The following is a 19313-nucleotide window of genomic DNA, read 5'->3' as shown; positions in this document are numbered from 1 at the left end:
CCTCAGCTTCCTGAGGACCTGTGTCCAGGGGACCCTACCCCTAGCCCTGGCCTCTTTTGTGCTTCTTGCTGCATTACAGTCTTGTTGGGAAAGTAATGGAACAGCCCTCTGCCTTCAGCATCCCGATAAGAAAGGAAAAGTCGTGACTGGAAGTCACTGTATCAATAATTCTGGATGTGTGGAAGTGTCTGATGATGATCGTCCTGGGTGAAAAAAAGGGAACTGATGAAAACCACTTCTGATGGTGTCTGCCTGTGGGTTCCTGCCCCTCCCCCCTTTATGGTGAGAGCCTTTGTTAACATGGGAGCACACATGGAAAATGAAGTTTTTGCCAAATGGTCCCTATCTGCAAATAGTAGTGCAAATTGAACCACATGCTCGTTGAGATACTCTTTGCCCTACTCTAACGACCAAATCTCTGAGATCAAAAAATAAAGGGGATCTTGTTGGACCCACTGACAGAATGAGGAAGGGAATAGAGCTGAGCAGGGCCTGGACATGCAGGGAGGCTGGGGCTGCAGTGGGGCCTGCTTAATTTGAAGTCAGCTACGGAGGACAGGGTTTCAAACAGGGTTGAAGTGAGGTCTGGAAGGGCAGTCACCTGCAAACGGACGGCGGGGCTTAGCTCGCTGGCTTAGCTGTGGCCCAGAAGAACTAGAAATGGGAACTCAGGGAGAGACTGGAACAGAGGTCAAGGGACCCCAACAGGCCTCTTAGGGAGCATCCCCTCCTTATAGTGGAGAGGTCAAGGCAAGCAAGTGGCAAGGTCTTGAAGCCCCAGTGCCCCTTCCCGTCCTCTCCCACCACAACCCAGGATCATACAGGGCTGCTGATCACACAGCCTGTTTCCAGATGCCTGTGATTTATTTCCAAAGGTGAGCTGCATCACACAGGAAAATACACATGGCTTTTCAGTCTGTCTTTACAGAGAAAATAGATTCCGTCATTGGCGTCCTGAGTGCCATCACCGTATCCTATGAAGCTCCAGAATTAGATGGCCTGTTTCTAAGATTCTGCTTTCAGAGCAGCAGCTTGGCCAAGACCTCTGGGGGTAGGAGCAAGGGAAAGCGACCCCCAAGGGGAGGGGGGAAGCACATGAGCAGCACTCACTGCAAAGCTAAGGCAAAGAACAGAGCTGGCGGAAGGTGCCTGCCCTTACCCCAAGGACACGGCTTGCTGAGGCCCAGGACCCAGACTAGGCAGGACAGGGATGGGGGCTCTGGCCCAGCCTGGAGCAGCAGCAGGACTCTGAGTGTGCATCTGTGTTGAGGGGAGGGGGCATGCTGAAGAGGCAACCTACCAGGAGTTGGGGGGGGCCCTTCGGCTCACACAGGCCCTCTGCCCCAGCACAGCTCCCAGAGCGTGGTCCCCAATCTTGCACTTGGCCCCTTGTATTGGCTGTACTTCAGGTGGGGGGCCCTGCTTGGGTCCCTTTTCACCACGACCTCCCCCCGCACTATCTGTGCAAAACATTCTAAGGGCCAAGCTTCCTTATCCCCTGCACTGTGACCAGGGCTGCAGGGGAGGGAGGGAAGGCGCTAGCTGGGGTCCTCGCCCAGCACGGGGAATTCCTTGCACATCTCTCGGACAATCATGCGGTCCATCTGGCCCTGAGGTGAGGCTTCCTCTTCGGTCAGGATGCGCCTCAGCGTGGCCTGCAGATCAGGGAGCCGGTGGCGGTGCTGCAGGTAGGGCGTGGAACGGATCACGGCATGCATTAGGGAGAGGTACTCCACGCGCAGCTGTGGGAAGAGTGGGCAAGCTCAGAGACCCTAGGGAGGCACTGCCACCACCACCAGACAGCAACAGGCTGCCCCGTGGGCCAAGGGGCCCCTAGCACTGGAGATCAGGGTTGCACCCCTGGCACCCACAATATGCCTGGAACAGAATTGGCCTTCGAGAGCCACTGAGTGAGTGAGGGAATGGATCATCTCAGACACAGGCAGTCCCAGAACGCGGCCAGACCTTCGGAGCTCTGGCTCAGAGATGTGGCAACGGGAAACGGCCAGCTCCTGCCCATCTTCAATGCTGGGCTCTTACGGGGCACTGTCTGGTCAGGAGACCCCTGCTTCTCACTCCCTCCTCTTACCCTGGAAGATCTCACTCACACCCACAGCTTCAAATGATGATCCACACTTATACCTCTGGCCCTCTCTAGTGAGCTCCAGATGAGAATATCAACTGCTCACTTTTCACCTCCTGCACACCTCAAAGAGAGCTTGTCCCATATATCTACCATCAAACTCATGACCTTCCCTATCTTCCCCAAACTGAAGGCTTTCTCGTGTTTTTTTTTTCTTACTAAAGGGCACGGTCAAAACACAGGTGTCCTGATGCACCCTTCATATCCAACACCCTCTAGGACCTGGCTGCCGCCCTCCCTTCCACATATGTGGCAGCCAGCTCCAGCATCCACCTCCCCAACCCGGCACCTTTGGCTGAAAATGCTTCAGTAGCCTCTCCAGTTGGATACCCCAGCTGCTCCTTTGCCTCGCTGAGACACCCAACCCATTAATCTGACCCCAGTGCTTCCCATTTGTCTGTCCCCTTCACTGACCCCTGTCACCATCCCTCACTTCTCTCTGTACCTGTGGTTAGAGGAGTCAATACCTTCTTTGGGCAGCATCGCCCTGTAATCCCCAACCTTGGTCAGACAACCCTGCAGTCCAACCCTGCAGCACCTGCAAATCACCTCCCAGCGTCTAAGCAGTAGTCAGCCACAAGGCTGTGTGCAGGCCTGAACTTCCTTCCCTATCACAGATGTCACACGGACGTGCAGCACTGTCCTGGACTCCCTCACTTCAGGGTGTGTGAGCTACTTGCCCACTTTCTCCCGGTTTCCAGATCTAAAGTGCCTGGACAGCTGGCCTTGTGCTTCATGGGGAAAACTAGTGACCTTTCTGAACGCTCCTGTCTTGCCCTCCCAACTTCCACATCTCACCTGTCCCCACCAGGATGAGCCGCCCTGGCCTCCGCTGTGGGGGTGTGGGGGGTATCCATCCACAGGCCCAGGCTCTCCCCCGCGCACCTGATCTCCTCGCCAGAGCAGTGGCCCCTCTCCTGAACACGTCAGCCATTTCTTGATGTTTACTGGATCATTCTCTCTGGCCCAGATATCTTCCTACCTTTAAAATACTTCCTGACACCCACATCTCCCTCCAGTGGGTGCCCCCCACCCTCACTTTTCTGCTCCCTTTATAGGAAGACTCACAGGAGTTGTCTCTGTTAATGTCTTCCAATGTCCCCCTTCACTCCCCTCCAACTTCAAATTCTCTCTTAAATGTTCCATTCGGACCCTTCACCCTCCACTGCACAGATATAGCTTGTCAGTCACCTTAGCCTCTGTGGGGCAATCCCAACAGCCAATTCATAGCCGCCGTCTTACTCAGGCTCCTAACTGTAGAGACAGCTCGTCTCCCACTTCCTCTGAGCCCTGCGCTTTGGGCTCTTGGCCTCTGGGTTTTCTCCTGGGTTCCTCCCTACTTGTCCTCGCTGTGCTCACACCTGCGGTGGTGGCCCTGAAACAGGCTGCCCATCACATCTGTGCAAAGGCGATGGCACAGTTGTGTCCCTTCCATCCCAACTCTCCATCGCTCCCTGACATGCTCTGGACCTGGCTGTCTAGTGGCTATCTTCTCGATCTCAATACATCAAAACGCAACTCTATCTCCCCCCTCAGAGAGTGCCTCCCCACCTCTGCAATCACACTTCATCCGCCTGGTTGTTCAACAGAAGTCCAGGGCAAGCCCAGGGACTCATCTCTGATGCACGCAAACCTGACCTCTTCCCCCGTGGCCATGGCCTCTCATGGCCCACCCGGGCCCCCTCGACAGCTGTGGCTGCTTCCTTGAGGGTCTCCTGCCTGACCACCTGGTTTCCTCTACCCCAGCTCTGTGTAGGCAGCCTGGCCCAGATCAGCTCACCAGGGCTCCTCTGGGTCTGGGCACAACTGCCATGGATTCTGAGTGGCCCCCACATTGACCTGGCTCCAGCTGCAACCCTGTCCCCAGTCTCCGCTCAGTGTCCTGTTTCCCCTTCATTTTGTTTCAGTTTCTATACAGCTCCCAGCCCTGCCGCAGCCACCTCCAGGCACCTTGTCTCCAGGTGACAGGTCCGCGATGTGGCGCACAGTGATGTCAATGAGCGCCATCATGTCCGTGTGGTAGAAGATGGCAGCTGTGGCGGGGCTGGCGAATACATCCTGCAGGAACTTGAGGATGGAGTGTGGCGGCTGCGGCTCATGTTTGAAGATGCGCACGGGGTCGTCTAGGAGGCAGGGGGAAGAGGGCTCAGGGTGGTCGTTGTGCGGGGCCTATAGCCACCACAAGGGGTCATGGGGTCACGGAGCCAAAGGACAGTGAAGTGGCACCACACAGATTCCCTCACCTCCTCTGTTCAGGAGCAACAGCAGCTTCTCAGAGAAGATCTTGACGTTGGAGTGTTTGCTAAGAGCGGTCATGATGACGTTCTGGTCAGGTGCTGAGGAAGGACATGGGTGTAGACACAGTGCACGGGCACCAAGCGAGGAGCCCCTAGTCGGTCAACCACCTCCCGCCGGGCCCTGCCCCCACCTGGCAGGTGCAAGTTGAGAGCCAGAAGCAGGTTCATGCAGAGATCCGGCAGCTGCTCTGTGGTGTCCAGGGGCAGCCCGTCCTCGACGATGCTCAGCAGGAACTGGGCGAAAGGAGTGCCCAGGTGCTCTGGGCAGGGGCACACAGGATCTGAGCCCTCCCGGCCTCTGCACCCCACCCACCCGCCTGGGTTTCTGTCAGCCCCAGAATGCCCTATCCCTGTCAGCCCCAGGCAAGCGGGTCCCCAGCCCCACAGGCTCCCAGCCCGCTTACCATAGTGTGCGTAGGGCACTGCCTCTCCCATGGAGAAGACCATGGCCAGGATGAGGGCAGAGTAACAGAGTTTCTGGTGATCTGGAGGGCAAGGCAGGCGGTGAGAGCCCCCACAGACAGTGGGAACCCCCCATGTGGCAGGAAGCTCCCCCAAGCCTCACCCTGTGTGTCTGTCTGCATGTCTCGTGCCAGCTCCACAGGCAGCACAGATGACACGAGTGTGGAGATGATGGCTGCATCCAGGCTGCACATGGCACCAAAGCACTTGAGGAGCAGCAGCCGCAATGACACCCGGTGCTCCTGGCAGGAGACCCTGTGTACTCAGTGCCCAGAACCTGCCCCTCTACCTGGGTGTCCCCATGCCCCCCCGCCCCTCTGCTTCACACACACCATTTGGTAGTAGGCCACCAAAGCCAGGACAGACTCGAACTCATTTCTCTTGCACATTTTCTTGCAAACTTCAGGGTCTGCGTCAGTCTGCGGGGAGGAGGAAGCGTGACAGACTCACGCTTGTGGGAGCCACATGGCCACACGCACAGGTGAGCTGAGTACATGCCAGGGACACTCCTAAGCACTAGAGGGGGATGGTGTAGGGGGAGGGGAGAGACACCCGTGGGCCCCACCCCGCACCAGAATGTGCAGCAGCTCCTCCAGGTAGCAGCGGATGACACCCTCGTCCTCGTACAGGGCCCAGCTGCGCTGCTGGGCATCATCCTTCCGCCGAGCCAGGTCTGCAAAGATCACCTCCAGCCGCTGCTGGTCATGGCAGACCTGCCCAGAGGGCAGGGCGGTGCTCAGGTCCTGGAGGGAGAGGGTGAGGCACAACTCAGCACACTCCTTGCCCATCACCATCTTCAGGAAGCCCCTGAGGCTTGGAAGTCAACCCAGACCCTGAGGATGTCAGGGGCATGAGCTCCAAGCCAACGTCAGGCAAGGGTACCCAGCCTCGCCTCTCAGAGCTGCCCCTAGTTTGTGTCCTCCCAGAACCTGTGAGGGGACCAGCCCCTGGTTCTCTTTCTTCCTCCCCTCTGCCCCGCCTTGGGCTCCCACTAAAGACCTGCTCCCATGGCCCACCTCAACACCAAAGCTCCCAAGGGCACTAGCCCAGGTCTACACTGCCTCTGCGAGTGACTCCTCTGCCCTAGGCCTGATAACCTGCTGGGACTAGATCCTGCCCACTAGATCTGTGGGTGCCTTCCAAGTACCTGCCTCTCATCCCAGACCTGTATAAACATCTTCCATATGGAAGGCTACCGACCGTCACTGCCTGAATGTGACTGAGATGCTACTCTCTGAATCCACCACACCACATGGCGTCGGGCCTTGTCATCTTGCCACCTCCTGTCTCCCGAGTGCTCCCAGGCTGACAGCACCTGTCCCGCCCGGCACAGACAAGCCTGGGGACTTGCTGCACCCATCCCCACGCCCCCACTGCAGCTGCCGGGTCCTAGGGCCCTAAGGAAGGACCTTGGGCCCATCTGGTCCCCATCTGGAGATGGTTCACTGCCCTCCAATCCTGCTTCCTGACCAGCGCCTCAGCCCTGGCAAAGGATCCCACCCATCTGTGATGCCCACGCACCTGACTCACACCTGAGTCAACACTGAGGTCTCTGCCACAGCTCTTGAAGCACCCACTCCTCTCCACTGTCAAGGCCAGCACGGCACTGTGCTCTCTCACACCCTGTGTCCACTCCTCCCCTGCAGCCAGAGAGGACTCCCGGCTACTCACATCTGGTCTCATCTGTCACAAGCCCCAAGCCTCACCTCCTCCCACCCCACCTGTTCCCTCACTCCCGGCCCTACTGCCATGCTGGCCTTGAACCACTTCTCCTGCGAGCTACGCTTGGTCCTGCCTTCCGGCCCCTGTCTAGCTAAGCATCTGCCCAGAATGCTCTTCCACCCTTTCTCCTTCAGGGATCAGCTCAAAGGTCCCTAGGCACCCAGCACAATGAAGGCCAAGCGAGAGCTCAACAGGCACCTGTCAAGTTAAGGCTGAACACAAGTGTGAGGGTGGGAACGGGGCAGGGAAGGCAGGGTGGCCCCAGGAGGGGGAGGCCTCTGGCCCTGCCACCCACCCTCACCTTGCCCTCTACCAGCGAGAGGAGGACCTGCTCCATGACAGGCGAGCTGGCCGGCACAGAGGCCTGGATGTGACCCACCACGACGCCAATGGCCACACGGCATAGCTCGTGGCTCAGGCCGGTGTTTCTCCGCACAAGCTCCATCAGCTCTGCCCCGATGGTCCTGGGCACGGCAGGCTCAGCCACCACCTTCTCGTCTGTGGTCCCCAGGCTCAGAGCACCCAGGGCCTCCAGCTCATCAGGGGCTGAGGTGGTATCGACTGCTACCTCCTCTGCAGGGGGCTCAGGGGCCGGCACCTTGGAGGGAGGGGGCTGAGCATGGGACACAGTGGTATGGGTGCCTCGGCGGGGCACGGGTGGGGGCGTGGGTGAGCAGCTGGGGCCCAGCTCAGACGAGCTAGAGCCGGTACAGAGCGTGTCAAGGGAGGTGCTGCTGACTGAGGAGCCGCTGGACACAGAACTGCCCCCGGAGGGTGTGGTGTTGCGGCCGCCTGTGGGCAGAGAGTGGATGCTGTGCTGGGACAGCCCCCTGGGCCCTTACCCCTCCAGGCCCTGAGCCCCACCCCCCCAGCCCAGAGCCCCCAACTTCCTGACACAAGCAGGGCAACCATTCCAAGCACAGGGTGTCCCACTAACTGCCCCAACCCTGCCTTCTCACCACTTCCCAGGGCCATCAGGGCCTCTCGGTCTCGGCGCTTCACGGGCGGGGGCGGCGTGGCGGGAGCTGCTCGGCGAGGCTGTGGCGGGATCTGGGAGGACAGAAGTGGGATCTGGGAGGACGGGCTGCCACATCTGGGGAACCGGCCTGACTAGGGCCCTGGGCTCTTGGCATGGGCGGGGCCATGGCTCTGTCTGCATCACTGACCCAAGTGACTTCCGGCACCTCTGGACCAAGCCTAAAGCTCCACTCACCTCCCTTCCCTGGGATATCCTCACCACATACCTGGTAGAGGCCTCCATCGGCCCCAAGATACTCCGAACTGGGCAGGCTGTGCTGCCGCTCGAACCCAGCTCGACACAACCCATTGGGTTGTCTGGCGGCAGCAGCGTCCAAATGGTGATCACTGGTGGACGGGGTCATAGCTGCAGGACTGGAGGCTGAGGGGCCTCTGCGAGACAGGGTCTCTTTCCGGTGGTGGATCAGCTTTCTGATGGAGGGACGGGGAGATTACTGGGTGAGTTACCTTAAAACTCCTGAAGTCCTTACATGCTGCCTGCTTGCAGGATGCCCCTCACAGCCCAGGCTCCTCCCCCCTCCCTCCCGCTCCACCCCACTCTGCACTACCCTCTGACTCTACCCTCCAGACATCCCCAGTACTCACTGAAGGACCCCCACCCGACTATGCACACAGGGATGAGGAGGGGGAGGGCGCCCTCCCCCTCCCCCACTCACTGGAGGACTCCACGCTGCTCCAGGCTGTACTTGCCACCATCCCGCATGGCTGCATTGTGCACAGCCTCAATGGCCCGGTCAATGGCTTGGAGGACATCCTGCTCCAGGCCCTGGGCAGGGGCAAGGATGGGCAGTTAGATCTGGGGGCCTAGTGAGGGTGAACCCACATCTAGCCCAGGATGGAACCCAGGGCAGGCCAAGGAACATTACAGCTAAGGCCTGGAATTCGAGACATAAGCACAAAAAGCTGAACTAGAATATGAAGGTTCTCAAATTGTGTCACTCAGGGAGCTGGGGTGCGGGGTGGCCCCATGCTGCTGCTTTACATATTGGGGCCCCAGTCAGGCCCCACAGTGAGGCTCTCTGAGAATCAGGGATCTAGAACAAAAACAAGCCCAGGGACCCTTAGCTTGAGACCAGGAGTACATACCTAGTCTATTCCCAGGCTTGGCTCAGGGCCCAGGCTGAAATGCCAAGCAGGGAGCCTCTAGTGTCTGGAACCCTTAACAAATCACTCTGGATCTTGTGTATCCTTCTCAAAACCAAGGTCACACTCCAGAATAGCCCTGTCCTTGTAGAGCCTTCTGCAGATCCTGGGGGCCTGACGGACCAGCTGAGGATGGGCCAAGGGGATCCCCTCTTTCCACCCCTGCTTCTAGCTCTCATAACCCCTAGCTGTTCCAGAATTGCCCTGGGAAGCAGCAGTTCTGTGTTTGTGGTATGGATGGACATAAGAGAGGGGCCTGGCCCCTGCCCCAGATTCTGTACTGCCAGACCCAGCAACTCAGGAGTCTAATCCCCCCAGCCAGCCTGGCACAGTGTGCAGAGCAGAGGGTGGCAGCTGGGCGACCATCCACCTCCACCCCTCCCCTGTCCACGATGGGCCATAGGGCTACATGGTAGTCTCAGAACTGAGGTGACGTCACTTCAAGCGGGGTCTAAGAGGCTTTCTGATGGGGCCAGACAGATGGATACAGAGGTCAGCAAAGCCCTCCAGGTAGCATGGGGTATGCCGGGATACAGGCAGACAGCAAGCAGAAAGCGGGACAGAAAAAGAAACACCTATCCATAGAAAACAGGAAAGGGGGGGAGAGGGAGGGAGGGATAGAGGGAAGGAGGGAAAGGAAGAGACAGGCAGAGGGAGACAACGCAGAAAGAAATTGAGAGCTGGAGACAGAGAAAGGCAGAGAGTTGGAATGGCAGACAGAGACAGAGTTAGGGAGACAAAGACAGGGAGATATGCAGAAAGAGACTAGGAGGGGGAGGGCAGCCTCTTGGCCCTCACTGAACACCAAGCCCCAGGGGACCCTGGAGAGGAGCCTCATGGCCCCTTGAAGAAGAGTGTTCCAATAGGCCCCCAACTCCAGGGAGGCTGGGTCTGACACGCTCACTCCAGAGCCAGCAGCCCTGTGTCCAGGGCCCCAGTCACACACCCCAGGCACTCCTAGATGGGAGCAAACTGAGGGTCCTGGCCCTAGGGCGCATCCTCTCTGGTAAGACCAGATGACATCTCCAAATTTATCCTGTTATTTCTGTCCTGAACTGGGCTGGGACAGGATGTTTCTTAAGGACTAGGGACTAGGATGGGGCGGGGGTGTCTGGCACAGGCCAGGCCTGGAGGCTCCAGGCCCTCCTTTCCCCTGAGGTCAGAATAGACACCGGCTGGAGACACTGCACCCCAGCCCCCACAGCAGGACTATTCTTGGGGAAACAGGAACTGGAGATGCAGCCTCCACTGGAAGGAAACAGGGCGACAGCCCAGGGGAAGCCATGAAGAGGCCTCACTTCCTCACAACAGGAGCGCCCCCCACCCCAGGCTGGGGACAAGGAGGGATGGAACTTTTCACTTTTAGAGAGAATTAGTCTGGAAAGTCAGGGCCGGAGGCTTGTGATGGGGAGTTTGGGGAGAGTAGTGACAGGCAGTGTCAACAGGGGCTGAGATCTTTGGTTCCAAGAGGGTGGCGGGGTGGCAGTCTAAAGATGAGCTTAGGGGGTGGCTGAGTACAGGAGAGTCAAAGACACTGAGGTCTGGAGGTTCAGTGGATTATCAATGACACTAGGGTCTCAGTGGAGGAGTAGGGACAGAGAGGATGGTCGGGGAAACAGGTGGTCTCAGTGGTGGAGGCAGTGGCTCCAGCTGGGGGTCTGAAGGTGGGAGGCAAGAGTGTGGGATCCCGGGGATCCAGGAAAAGGGCCGATTATGGGCCTAGGGTCTCAGGGATCTGGGAAACTGATCAGAATTCGGTGGTGCTGGAATCTCAGAACCGAGTCTTGAATTCCACTCAGATGAGGATTCAGATATTGGGTCTCAATGGGTCTGGGATCCCGAGGAGTCTCAGTCCCAGAGTTAGGCTTGCTGGTCTGGAGTCCTCAGAGTTGGCTGTCAAGGGCCTGGCCTTTCGTGGGGGTGCGGGCTCTTGGGGTTCCAGTCCTCATGAGTCTGGGGTCTCAGGGTCAGGTGCTCAAACCCCCTATCTGCGGGAGGTCCCGGCGGGCTTGGGGCTCTCCGGGGTCGGTACCGAGAGCCTACAAAGGGGCCCAGTCTAGGGACCGCGGAGGCCCGGCCGAGGAGGGGCACACTCACCTGCAGGCGGCGCAGGTAGGCGGGAGGCACGTAGCCCGTCTCGCCACTGCGCGCCCGCGCCGCCAGCCACCAGTGCGCGCTGCTGCGCTCCAGCACCAGGAAGGTCTCGCCCGCCGCGAACGCCAGCGCGTTGGGCTCCGCCGAGCGGAACGCGTAGAGCGCACGATACATGGGGCCGGGCCGGGCCGCGCCGGGGCAGTGGAGGCGGCGGGGGCTGCGGAACCAGGACGCCAGGCCCGGAGCACCGAGATCGCCCCGCCCCGCCCCGTGACACATGACGCGTGCGCGCACCCGCCCTCCCGCCGCAGCCCCGCCTCGGGAGAGGGGCGGCCCCCGCGCGGATCGCGGCGCCCCCTGGCGGCCCCGAGCGGGGTGGTGCGGCCCCGGGCGGCTCCAGTCTGCGGTGAGTCGGGTCCGGCCCCCCAGACTCCGAGCCTCGCAGCCTCTCTCGCCCGCCCCAGCTCCTCCCGCCTGGCCCTCCACCCCAGCCCAGGTGCTGCGGCCCGTCCTACCTCCCGAAGGAGCGCTCCGCCCGCAGCCCACAGCCCACAGGCAGCGCCTGTGTCCTGCGCTCTAGTCCCCAGCGTGCCGGGCGCGCTGGGGGAGTGGATCCTGACCTACTAAGCAGCGGCGTAGTCCCATTGTTGCATCTCGCTGATCCAACACTGGGAGGCGCCCGCGGGGACCGGTCTCCTTGGTGTCTGCAGGCTTCAGGACCCCTCTCCTCCGAGTCCCTACTCCAGCCACAGGCACGAAACCAGGTCGGCAGTTCCCATCCGCCAGTCCTTGCTGCCCACTCACCTACTCTCTCCGCTAGCTTCTCTCTACTCCTCTATTGTGGGTCTTCCATAGGGTTTCCTCTGCCAGGGACTCATTTCCCTTCCTCACAACCTAAGGTTATCACACAATTTCAGTCGCTGTCACATTTGCCCTTGTTGTCTTTATAGGTCAACTTCAAATTATCGGACTTCTGATGCTCCCTTCTGAGCAGACAAGAGAGCTGCTGAGGGTGGGGAGGGGGGTGCTCTGTGGCCTCAAGAACTTACTTATCCCTGCACCCCTTTCCAGTCAGCCCTGACCTGTCCTTGATGTCTTGAGAGGGAGGGACCCAGGGGAGCGGCCCTAAGGGTCCTGGGGGCCTCCTATTCCTGTCCAGGGACTGGTCCTGCCACATTCACCACTAGAAGCCTGGGCCCAGGGTGCAGGGACTGTGGGCACAAACCGTTGGCATTTGTGGATATAGTGCACATAGGCATAGTGGGCCTTGGAGGAGGTGCTGGGAGTTTTGGGGAGGTGTGGGGCTGTTAGAACTGGACATCAGGACCCTACCTTGGCTTCTCCCAGGTGTCTGGTTCTGCAGTTCAAGACCTCCTGCCACACCTCCCAGGGCCCTCCTAGCAAAGAAGTAGCTCTTAGGGGCTGCTTTGCCTGGGGCTGTGTGGATGAGACTGGCATAGCTGTGGGTAGCAGCGGTGACATGTGGTATGGCTAAGAGGACCACACTGCCCAGAACACTTTCTCACTGGGACTCCCCACCTCCTAGGACCTTTTGCCATGGAGCCCATAGTTGCCAACAGACCAGAGCCTGACAGCTACTTGAGGCCCCAGTTTGGCTCTAGCACGTCTGACATCACAGTGACCAACCAATTAGCTGCTGCCAGTGGTGCAGGAGCTGGATTCAAGGTCTGACACACATGCTGCCCAACTTTGTCTTAGGCTGCATGGAGGGCAGGGAAAGACATGTATCAAGAGTCAAGTAGTTCTTTGCTTAGGGAGTGCTGGACACTAAGCCGATACTAACCCCAAAGAGACCCAAGGACCGAGCCAAGAAGCTGTGGGGACTTTAGGGTCTGTGAGGTGGGGGCAGTGGCAAGGCGAATATTCCAGGACTAGGGTGGAGGAGACAGCATGTGTGAAACTTCTGAGGGTTGGGAAAGGGGCTGGCTGACTGCCCCTAGTAAGAACAACAGCAGCACTGTGTACAATTAACAAAAAGATTTGTATTAGAACATTTACACTCAGGGAAGAAAGAGGTATCTGCATCATCAAATGTGGAATGTTGAAGAAATAGTTAAAATAAATAAAAGACTCCAAACGCGGTTGGGGCTGGCTCAGGCTGGGACTCACAGAGGCCTCTGCACATCAGCTCCAGGCTGCAGGGGCCAACGGCCTGGCCATACTGGCCTTCTCCCCGACGCAGCACAGCTGTGCCTGGGACACAGAGAGTCTCTCGGGTGCTGGTGCAGCCAGCAAGCTCACTCCCCACTTTCCTCACTGATCTCTGTGACAATGTCTATCAGGCTCTGGAGCCCAAAGATATAGCCAGCATCCTGGCCCTCGTGTACCACGCTGTCCTCGCCATACAGCCTGCAGGTGGTATGTGCAAAGTCGATCATGCGCACGTCCACTGAGCTGGTGCCGATGGGCTTGTAGGCATAGGCACCAGCAGATTCGTCAGCTGACTCCTCTGACAGGTCCTCCAAGTCCTCAGCATCTGAGTCCAGGGCCACCTCAGGCCATTCCTTGCCATCATAGATGACCAGCAGGGAGCTTGAGTAGAAGCGGTAGGACTCCTGTCGCTCCAAAACGGCTTTGAGCTCAGCCAGCTTCTTCAGCACAGGGCCTAGGAGCTCACGTCGCAGGTACCGACCATTGTGGAAAAACTGGAAAAGTGCCTCCTTGAAGCCCTGCACAGATAGCTTCCGTCCATGGTACTTGTTCATGAACATTAGCTGCCCGCTGCCTGCTTGGTACACCTGTGGGAAGGAGACCAGCAGGTTAGGTACCGACAGCTATCTCAAAGCCTGAACCCTGGCCAACAGCAATACAACAGCCCTGGATCAGACACCTGTCACACAAGACGCAATCCTCTGATCAAAACACGTTCAGGGAGATCCCTGGATGGCTCAGCAGTTTGGTGCTTGCCTTCGGCCCAGGGCGTGGTCCTGGAGTCCTGGGATCGAGTCCCACATCAGGCTCCCTGCAGGGAGCCTGCTTCTCTCTCTGCCTTTGTCTCTCTGTGTCTATCATGAATAAATAAATAAAATCTTAAAAAAACAAAACAAAACAAAACAAAAAACACCCATTCAGGATGCAGCCCTCTGATCTAGTTCTGTCCCCAGGCCCTTGCTTGGTGTATGGATTAGTGGAGAGAGCCTAACCTTCTTGCCTTTATTCCTGCTCCTGTACAGAGGCTCTGCACTCAAACAGGACAGCCCCAGAGGGTTCATCCAGGCATGCATTCTTTTTATCAGAAAGCGACAGACTTGCTCAGCCACGCTGGAATCTTGAGAAAACAGGACTATATGCCAGGGTTCAGGAGTGGCAGCTACTGAATACCCTAACCCACCCACGCTATGCACCAGCATTCCATTCCCCTCACCTGCATGCCACACACACGGACACCAATGACTGCAGATGTGCTCTGCTGGCACTTGCGGATCTGGTTGGCTGCCTTCTCCTCTGAAGCATCATCACCATGCTGGCGGGTACCCATCTTGAGGTCCAGGACACAAGGCACCTCATAGCGGGAAGTCAGGTTTTCCAGTAAGATGAATTCTGAGTGGTTAAGGACAATCCTCGCTCTAAAAAGAAAGTGCTGCTACATGGGGCCTTGGCACTCCCAGGGCACAATGCCTGCACACAGTACCTCAAAGAAGCCTGAGTCCACAGAGGGCCCCCTCAGTCCTGCTATCCCCCCACATAGGGAGCCCAAGGCTAAAAGGCACATTTAATTCTTGTCCAGGAACTGGCTGGTTCTAGGTTTGACACAGGCCTGGGTTCCCCCAGCCTGGAAGACACAGACACAGACACAGACACACACACAGACACACACACACACACACACACACACACACTTCCTGAACTTATTAGCAAGACGTGGGAAGAGGGTTCCACACCAGATTGTCCTAAGTTATAAACAGACACCAAATAAGTAAATCCTGTAGCCTTATATGTGAACTGGAAATATCTGTACGAACTCATGAAAAATTTTCTCATTAAAATAAATGTGTATTTCCCTGTTGTGTGGCACCAAAAACGGCTAGAAACAATGACAAGATAGATGTATAAGCACCCCTAGCACCCAGACCAGTTTTCCTGGGGCAGGGATTGGTGAGCATGCCCCTCCCTAGCCCGGCCTCCGAGGTCCCTAAACTGGGCCCCATTGTAGGCTCTCGGTACCAACCCCAGAGAGCCCCAGGCCTGCTGGGACCTCCAACAGATAGGTAGTTTGAGCATCTGACCCTGAGACCCCAGACTCATGAGGACTAGAACCCCAAGAGTCCGCACCCCCAAGAAAGGGTAGGCCCTTGAGAGCCAACTCTGAGGACTCCAGACCTGTAAGCCTAACTCTGGGATTGAGACTCCCTGGGATTCCAGACCCACTGAGACTCAGTATCTGAAGTCTCATCTGAGTGGAATTCAAGACTCGGTTCTAAGACTCCAGCACCACCAAATTCTGATCAGTTTCCCAGAGCCCTGAGACCCCCCCAGACCCATAAATGGCCCTTTCCCTGGATCCCTACTTGTTGTATGACCTGTAAACTAGAAATCATTCTTAAATTTTTAGATCAAAAAACATAGAATACTTCATGACATACAAAAATTAAAGGATATGCAAATCTTGGTGATACAGTCATGCTCATTCATAAATTTAATTATCTATAGCTACTTTCATGCCACAATGGCAGAGCTATGACAGACTGACTGTACAGCCTGCAAAGCCTCATGTTTAGGTTACTATTTGGCCCCCTACTGAAAATGTTTTAACTCCTGCCTTAGAGGAATGAGGAACTCACATCTGGAACAGAAAACATACATGACCTTGGGACCATCTTTTCATACCAGAAAGTAAGGCAGCCATCACAGACTACCGTGATTGTGTCAGAAGGGCTCAATAGCCTATTTTAAAAGACCAAACATGGGAGAATTTGCACATCAGTAAAGATAAAAACTACAAATGGAATAAACCATATCAAGTATGTTTAAATTCACAGATTTAGGGATCCCTGGGTGGCGCAGCAGTTTGGCGCCTGCCTTTGGCCCAGGGCGTGATCCTGGAGACCCGGGATCGAATCCCACGTCGGGCTCCCGGTGCATGGAGCCTGCTTCTCCTTCTGCCTATGTCTCTGCCTCTCTCTCTCTCTCTCTCTGTGTGTGTGACTGTCATAAATAAATAAAAATTAAAAAAAAAAATAAATTCACAGATTTATAGTGATGTTGAAAAACTCACTAGTCATCTTTGGAGGATGGTGAAAAACCCACCCATTATTCCAAATATTTAGTAAATAAAGGAAAAAGAAACATTTAATTTGCCTTTCCTATAACAACCATACCTCAGCAAAAGCATACAGTTGATGAGGAAAAGTTTATAGATTCCAGCTAAGAAGGAATGACAAAACTAGAAAATCACCTAGTGGGAAAAGGGATCTAAGACGATATCAATACAGGAGGAAAAAGACAAAATAGTGTACTTGCTAACAGCCAATACTATCTCAGAGGGATTCTTACCCCCACCCCAAAAGTGAACCTGCATCTGATCAAGCCTGGAGATCAAATTAGCAACTTAATGGAAACAGAGGAAAAAGAGTAACACAAGAATGTAATCAGTAAAATCCAGATGGTGTGAAACTTTAGAAGACCTAGTTTCTTTCTTTTTTTAAAGATTTATTTATTTGAGGGAGGAGGGGCAGAGGGAGAGTCTTAAGCAGGCTGTCCGCTGAGCATGGAGGCCAACTTGGGGCTCAATCTCACAACCCTGAGATCAGGACCTAAGCTGAAATCAAGTGTCAGCCACTTAACTGACTATACCACCCAGGCACGCCAAGACCTAGTTTCTTTGACAAGAAATTTCCAAGAAGAAAAACGGAAAGGGTATTTTAAAATCTTTAAACACAGGATGCCTGGGTAACTTAGTGGCTGAGTATCTGCCTTAGGCTCAGGGTGTGATCCTGAGGTCCCGGGATTGAGTCCCTCATCAGGCTCCCCACAGGGAGTCTGATTCTCCCTCTGCTTATGTCTCTGCCTCAATAAAAACTTAAAAAGAGAGAGATTTAAACATTTTGACCAAATGCAAACATTTGACCAATTCAAACCTCACTTGGACAATCCATCAGTATAAATATATTTATGAGACAACTAGGGAAATGGGGACACAAGTTAGATACTTGATAATGAGGAATTACTGTCTAATTTTGAGGAGCAATAATGGTAATAACACCTTAAAATACCCTTCTCATAGAAATGCATGCTGAGGTGTGTGCAGGTGAGAAACTTCAGAAAGAGCTCGGCTGGGAGTGCTGGGTTTAAGAAGACTGTCATGGCATGAGATGGACATAAGTGGATTAACTGCTAAACCTGGGTCACTGGTACTTATAAGTTCAAAGTATTATACTATGTCTAACATGTTTAAGATTAAAAAAATAATCAGTGAAACATAGCTTAATGGGTTAGAAGGGGGAAAAAAAGAGGGCAGCCCCCGTGGCTCAGCGGTTTAGCGCCACCTTCAGCCCAGGTCACGATCCTGGAGACCTGGGATCGAGTCCCATGTAGGGCTTCCTGCATGGAGCCTGTTTCTCCCTCTGCCTGTGTGTCTGCCTCTCTCTGTATGTGTCTCTCATGAATAAATAAAATGAGAAGAAAGAAAAGAAAAGAAGAAAAAGAAAAAGAAAAAGAAAAAGAAAAGCCCCTGTGCCATTCTTCACATACCAGTCTGGTGAACCAGGATTGAAAGATCAGCACCCACCAGCCACCCCACCCATGGCAAGTAAGCAGTCTGGGGACTTCAGAAAACACAGACCAGCCCCTTGTACTCTAGGCTAAAGCCTCCCTGATGCAGGTTGATCCCCCCAAGAGGTGCCCCTCACCTACCTCCCTACCACCTGTATTCCCAGACCAGCCCCTGTTCCTGCGGGAACGGAGCTCTGCTTGCGGTTACTATACAGGGTATCCTGACACAACCATGACTAGAAAACAAACCCAGCTTCTTTGAGATCTTAGGGTCTCACCTGCCCTCTCCCTCTCCCCAAAGCAGAGACACTTTGTGAACAAAGGATACTGTACTGGTTCCGATGCTTTGCATTCTCCTTCATTCTCTGTAACTGCTGCTGGTGACATTTCATGCTCCATGGGTTAGAGTGTTTAAGCTGGGAACTGATATTCCCCTTTTTCTCTACACTGTAGTACAAGACTTCAGATTTTTTTAACCACTCGAACTCTTCTTCTAATTTGTGGCTGTAAGGAGACAAGAAGCCAATAAATCACAACGTTTTATCAAAATTCAGGGCCAAAGAGGCACAAAAGATCTTTTGGAGTGATGGATAGTTTAAGGTCTTGATGTGGTGAGGGTTTCAGTGTATACATTAAACACTTCAAATGGATACATTTTATACAAGTGTATTATACCTCAAGAAAGCTGATTTTTAAAAAATTGAGGGGCCAGCTCACTTTTTTCTACCGTTAGGAAAGCCTCAGATGCGAGAACACCCTGTCTCCCCCTGCACCTCCAATCCACCACCCCCATCTTATCCCCACCCCCTGCCCCAAGCTGCAGCCTTTACTGCCCTCTTCTAGGTGGTACCACTCCCTGGCTTCTAATACCTGCAGGTTCCCGGATTCTAAATGCTGGAAACTAGGAAAAGCTGAATTGAAATCCCATGGGAATAAGCCAACCTGCTTAGCTGCATTATATATACTTCAATCTATATATATTATTTATATATTTACAAGCTCTGACAAGGAACGGCACTTGGAAGGCTCTGTATAGCCGGATCCCACATTTCAGGGATGCCCAACTGATCATTTTGTCTTCCACTACCAGTGAGGAACCTGAGGTGATGGGATGGCTCCTCGCTGGGCCTGGCACAGGGCAGCTGCAGCAGCAGTGAGTGACTACAACTCTGCTTATCCACAGTGGCATAATTTAACCCAGAGTCTTTTTTTTTAATTCCTTATATGTTTAGACTTTATTTCAAAATAAATTAACTAGCAGGTTATATATCCTAACAAAAGGCTAGTAACAGGGGCAGCCCCGGTAGCGCAGCGGTTTAGCGCCACCTGCAGCCCAGAGCATGATCCTGGAGACCCCAGATCAAGTCCCACGTCAGGCTCTCTGCATGGAGCCTGCTTCTCCCTCTGCCTGTGTCTCTGCCTCTCTCTCTCTCTCTCTGCATCTCTACGAGTAAATAAAATCTTAAAAAAAAAAAAGGCTAATAACATTTATAAGGCAGAATAAACAACAAATCAGATGACTTCATTATGTCTTTTTTTAAAAAGATTTATTTGAGAGAGAGAGTGAATGAGAAGAGAGCGAGAGAGCGAGATGAGGGGCAGAGGGAGAAGCAGACTCCCCACTGAGCAGGAAGCCTGATGCAGGGGTAGATCCTGGGACTCTGAGACCACAACCCAAGCCA

The 19313-nt window shown here is 55.0% G+C and overlaps 2 protein-coding genes across 10 annotated transcripts in view; both read right to left on the bottom strand.

Moving 5' to 3' along the window:
* Positions 1-845: 845 nt before the first annotated feature.
* On the bottom strand, positions 846-12438 carry NCKIPSD (NCK interacting protein with SH3 domain). Of its 3 annotated transcripts, none has more exons than XM_077858922.1 (13): positions 12232-12438; positions 8319-8428; positions 7869-8073; positions 7584-7674; positions 6926-7416; positions 5475-5645; positions 5235-5321; positions 5006-5144; positions 4845-4925; positions 4572-4700; positions 4387-4479; positions 4094-4266; positions 846-1742 (listed from the first exon to the last, which is right to left on the bottom strand). In XM_077858922.1, exons 1-13 carry the CDS (start codon positions 12379-12381, stop codon positions 1539-1541), a joined length of 2124 nt encoding a protein of 707 aa, XP_077715048.1. In that variant the 5' UTR covers positions 12382-12438; the 3' UTR covers positions 846-1538. The 3 variants fall into 3 exon arrangements, with proteins under 3 accessions (XP_077715048.1, XP_077715049.1, XP_077715047.1); XM_077858923.1 differs by lacking the exon at positions 12232-12438 and adding an exon at positions 11415-11534; XM_077858921.1 differs by lacking the exon at positions 12232-12438 and adding an exon at positions 10903-11153.
* Positions 12439-12882: 444 nt separating this feature from the next.
* Positions 12883-19313, bottom strand: part of IP6K2 (inositol hexakisphosphate kinase 2) — a 34355-nt gene continuing 27924 nt past the window's right edge. For all 7 annotated transcript variants that reach the window (XM_077858924.1, XM_077858928.1, XM_077858925.1 and 4 more), the window contains 3 exons: positions 17960-18135; positions 14285-14460; positions 12883-13658 (listed from right to left, as the gene is read on the bottom strand). In XM_077858924.1, the coding sequence (XP_077715050.1) occupies positions 13158-13658; positions 14285-14460; positions 17960-18135 (853 nt within the window). In that variant the 3' untranslated portion in view covers positions 12883-13157. The remainder of the gene's footprint in view (positions 13659-14284; positions 14461-17959; positions 18136-19313) is intronic.

The sequence above is a fragment of the Canis aureus genome, chromosome 19 (genome assembly GCF_053574225.1).
Source record: "Canis aureus isolate CA01 chromosome 19, VMU_Caureus_v.1.0, whole genome shotgun sequence".
Classification (NCBI taxonomy): Eukaryota; Metazoa; Chordata; class Mammalia; order Carnivora; family Canidae; genus Canis; species Canis aureus.
The sequence above is the reverse complement of the archived record's forward strand: the minus strand, read 5'-3'. Positions and strand labels throughout refer to the sequence as shown.

Bases quoted from the DNA above. Each gene is read 5' to 3' on its own strand.
- NCKIPSD (XM_077858921.1), bottom strand. From the start codon at position 11,073: ATGTATCGTGCGCTCTACGCGTTCCGCTCGGCGGAGCCCAACGCGCTG. The intron at 7,417-7,583 runs GTGAGAAGGCAG...CTCTGCCCACAG, and splicing joins CCTGATGGCCCTGGGAAGTG to GCGGCCGCAACACCACACCC. The intron at 5,322-5,474 runs GTGCGGGGTGGG...TCCTCCCCGCAG, and splicing joins AGGAGCTGCTGCACATTCTG to ACTGACGCAGACCCTGAAGT.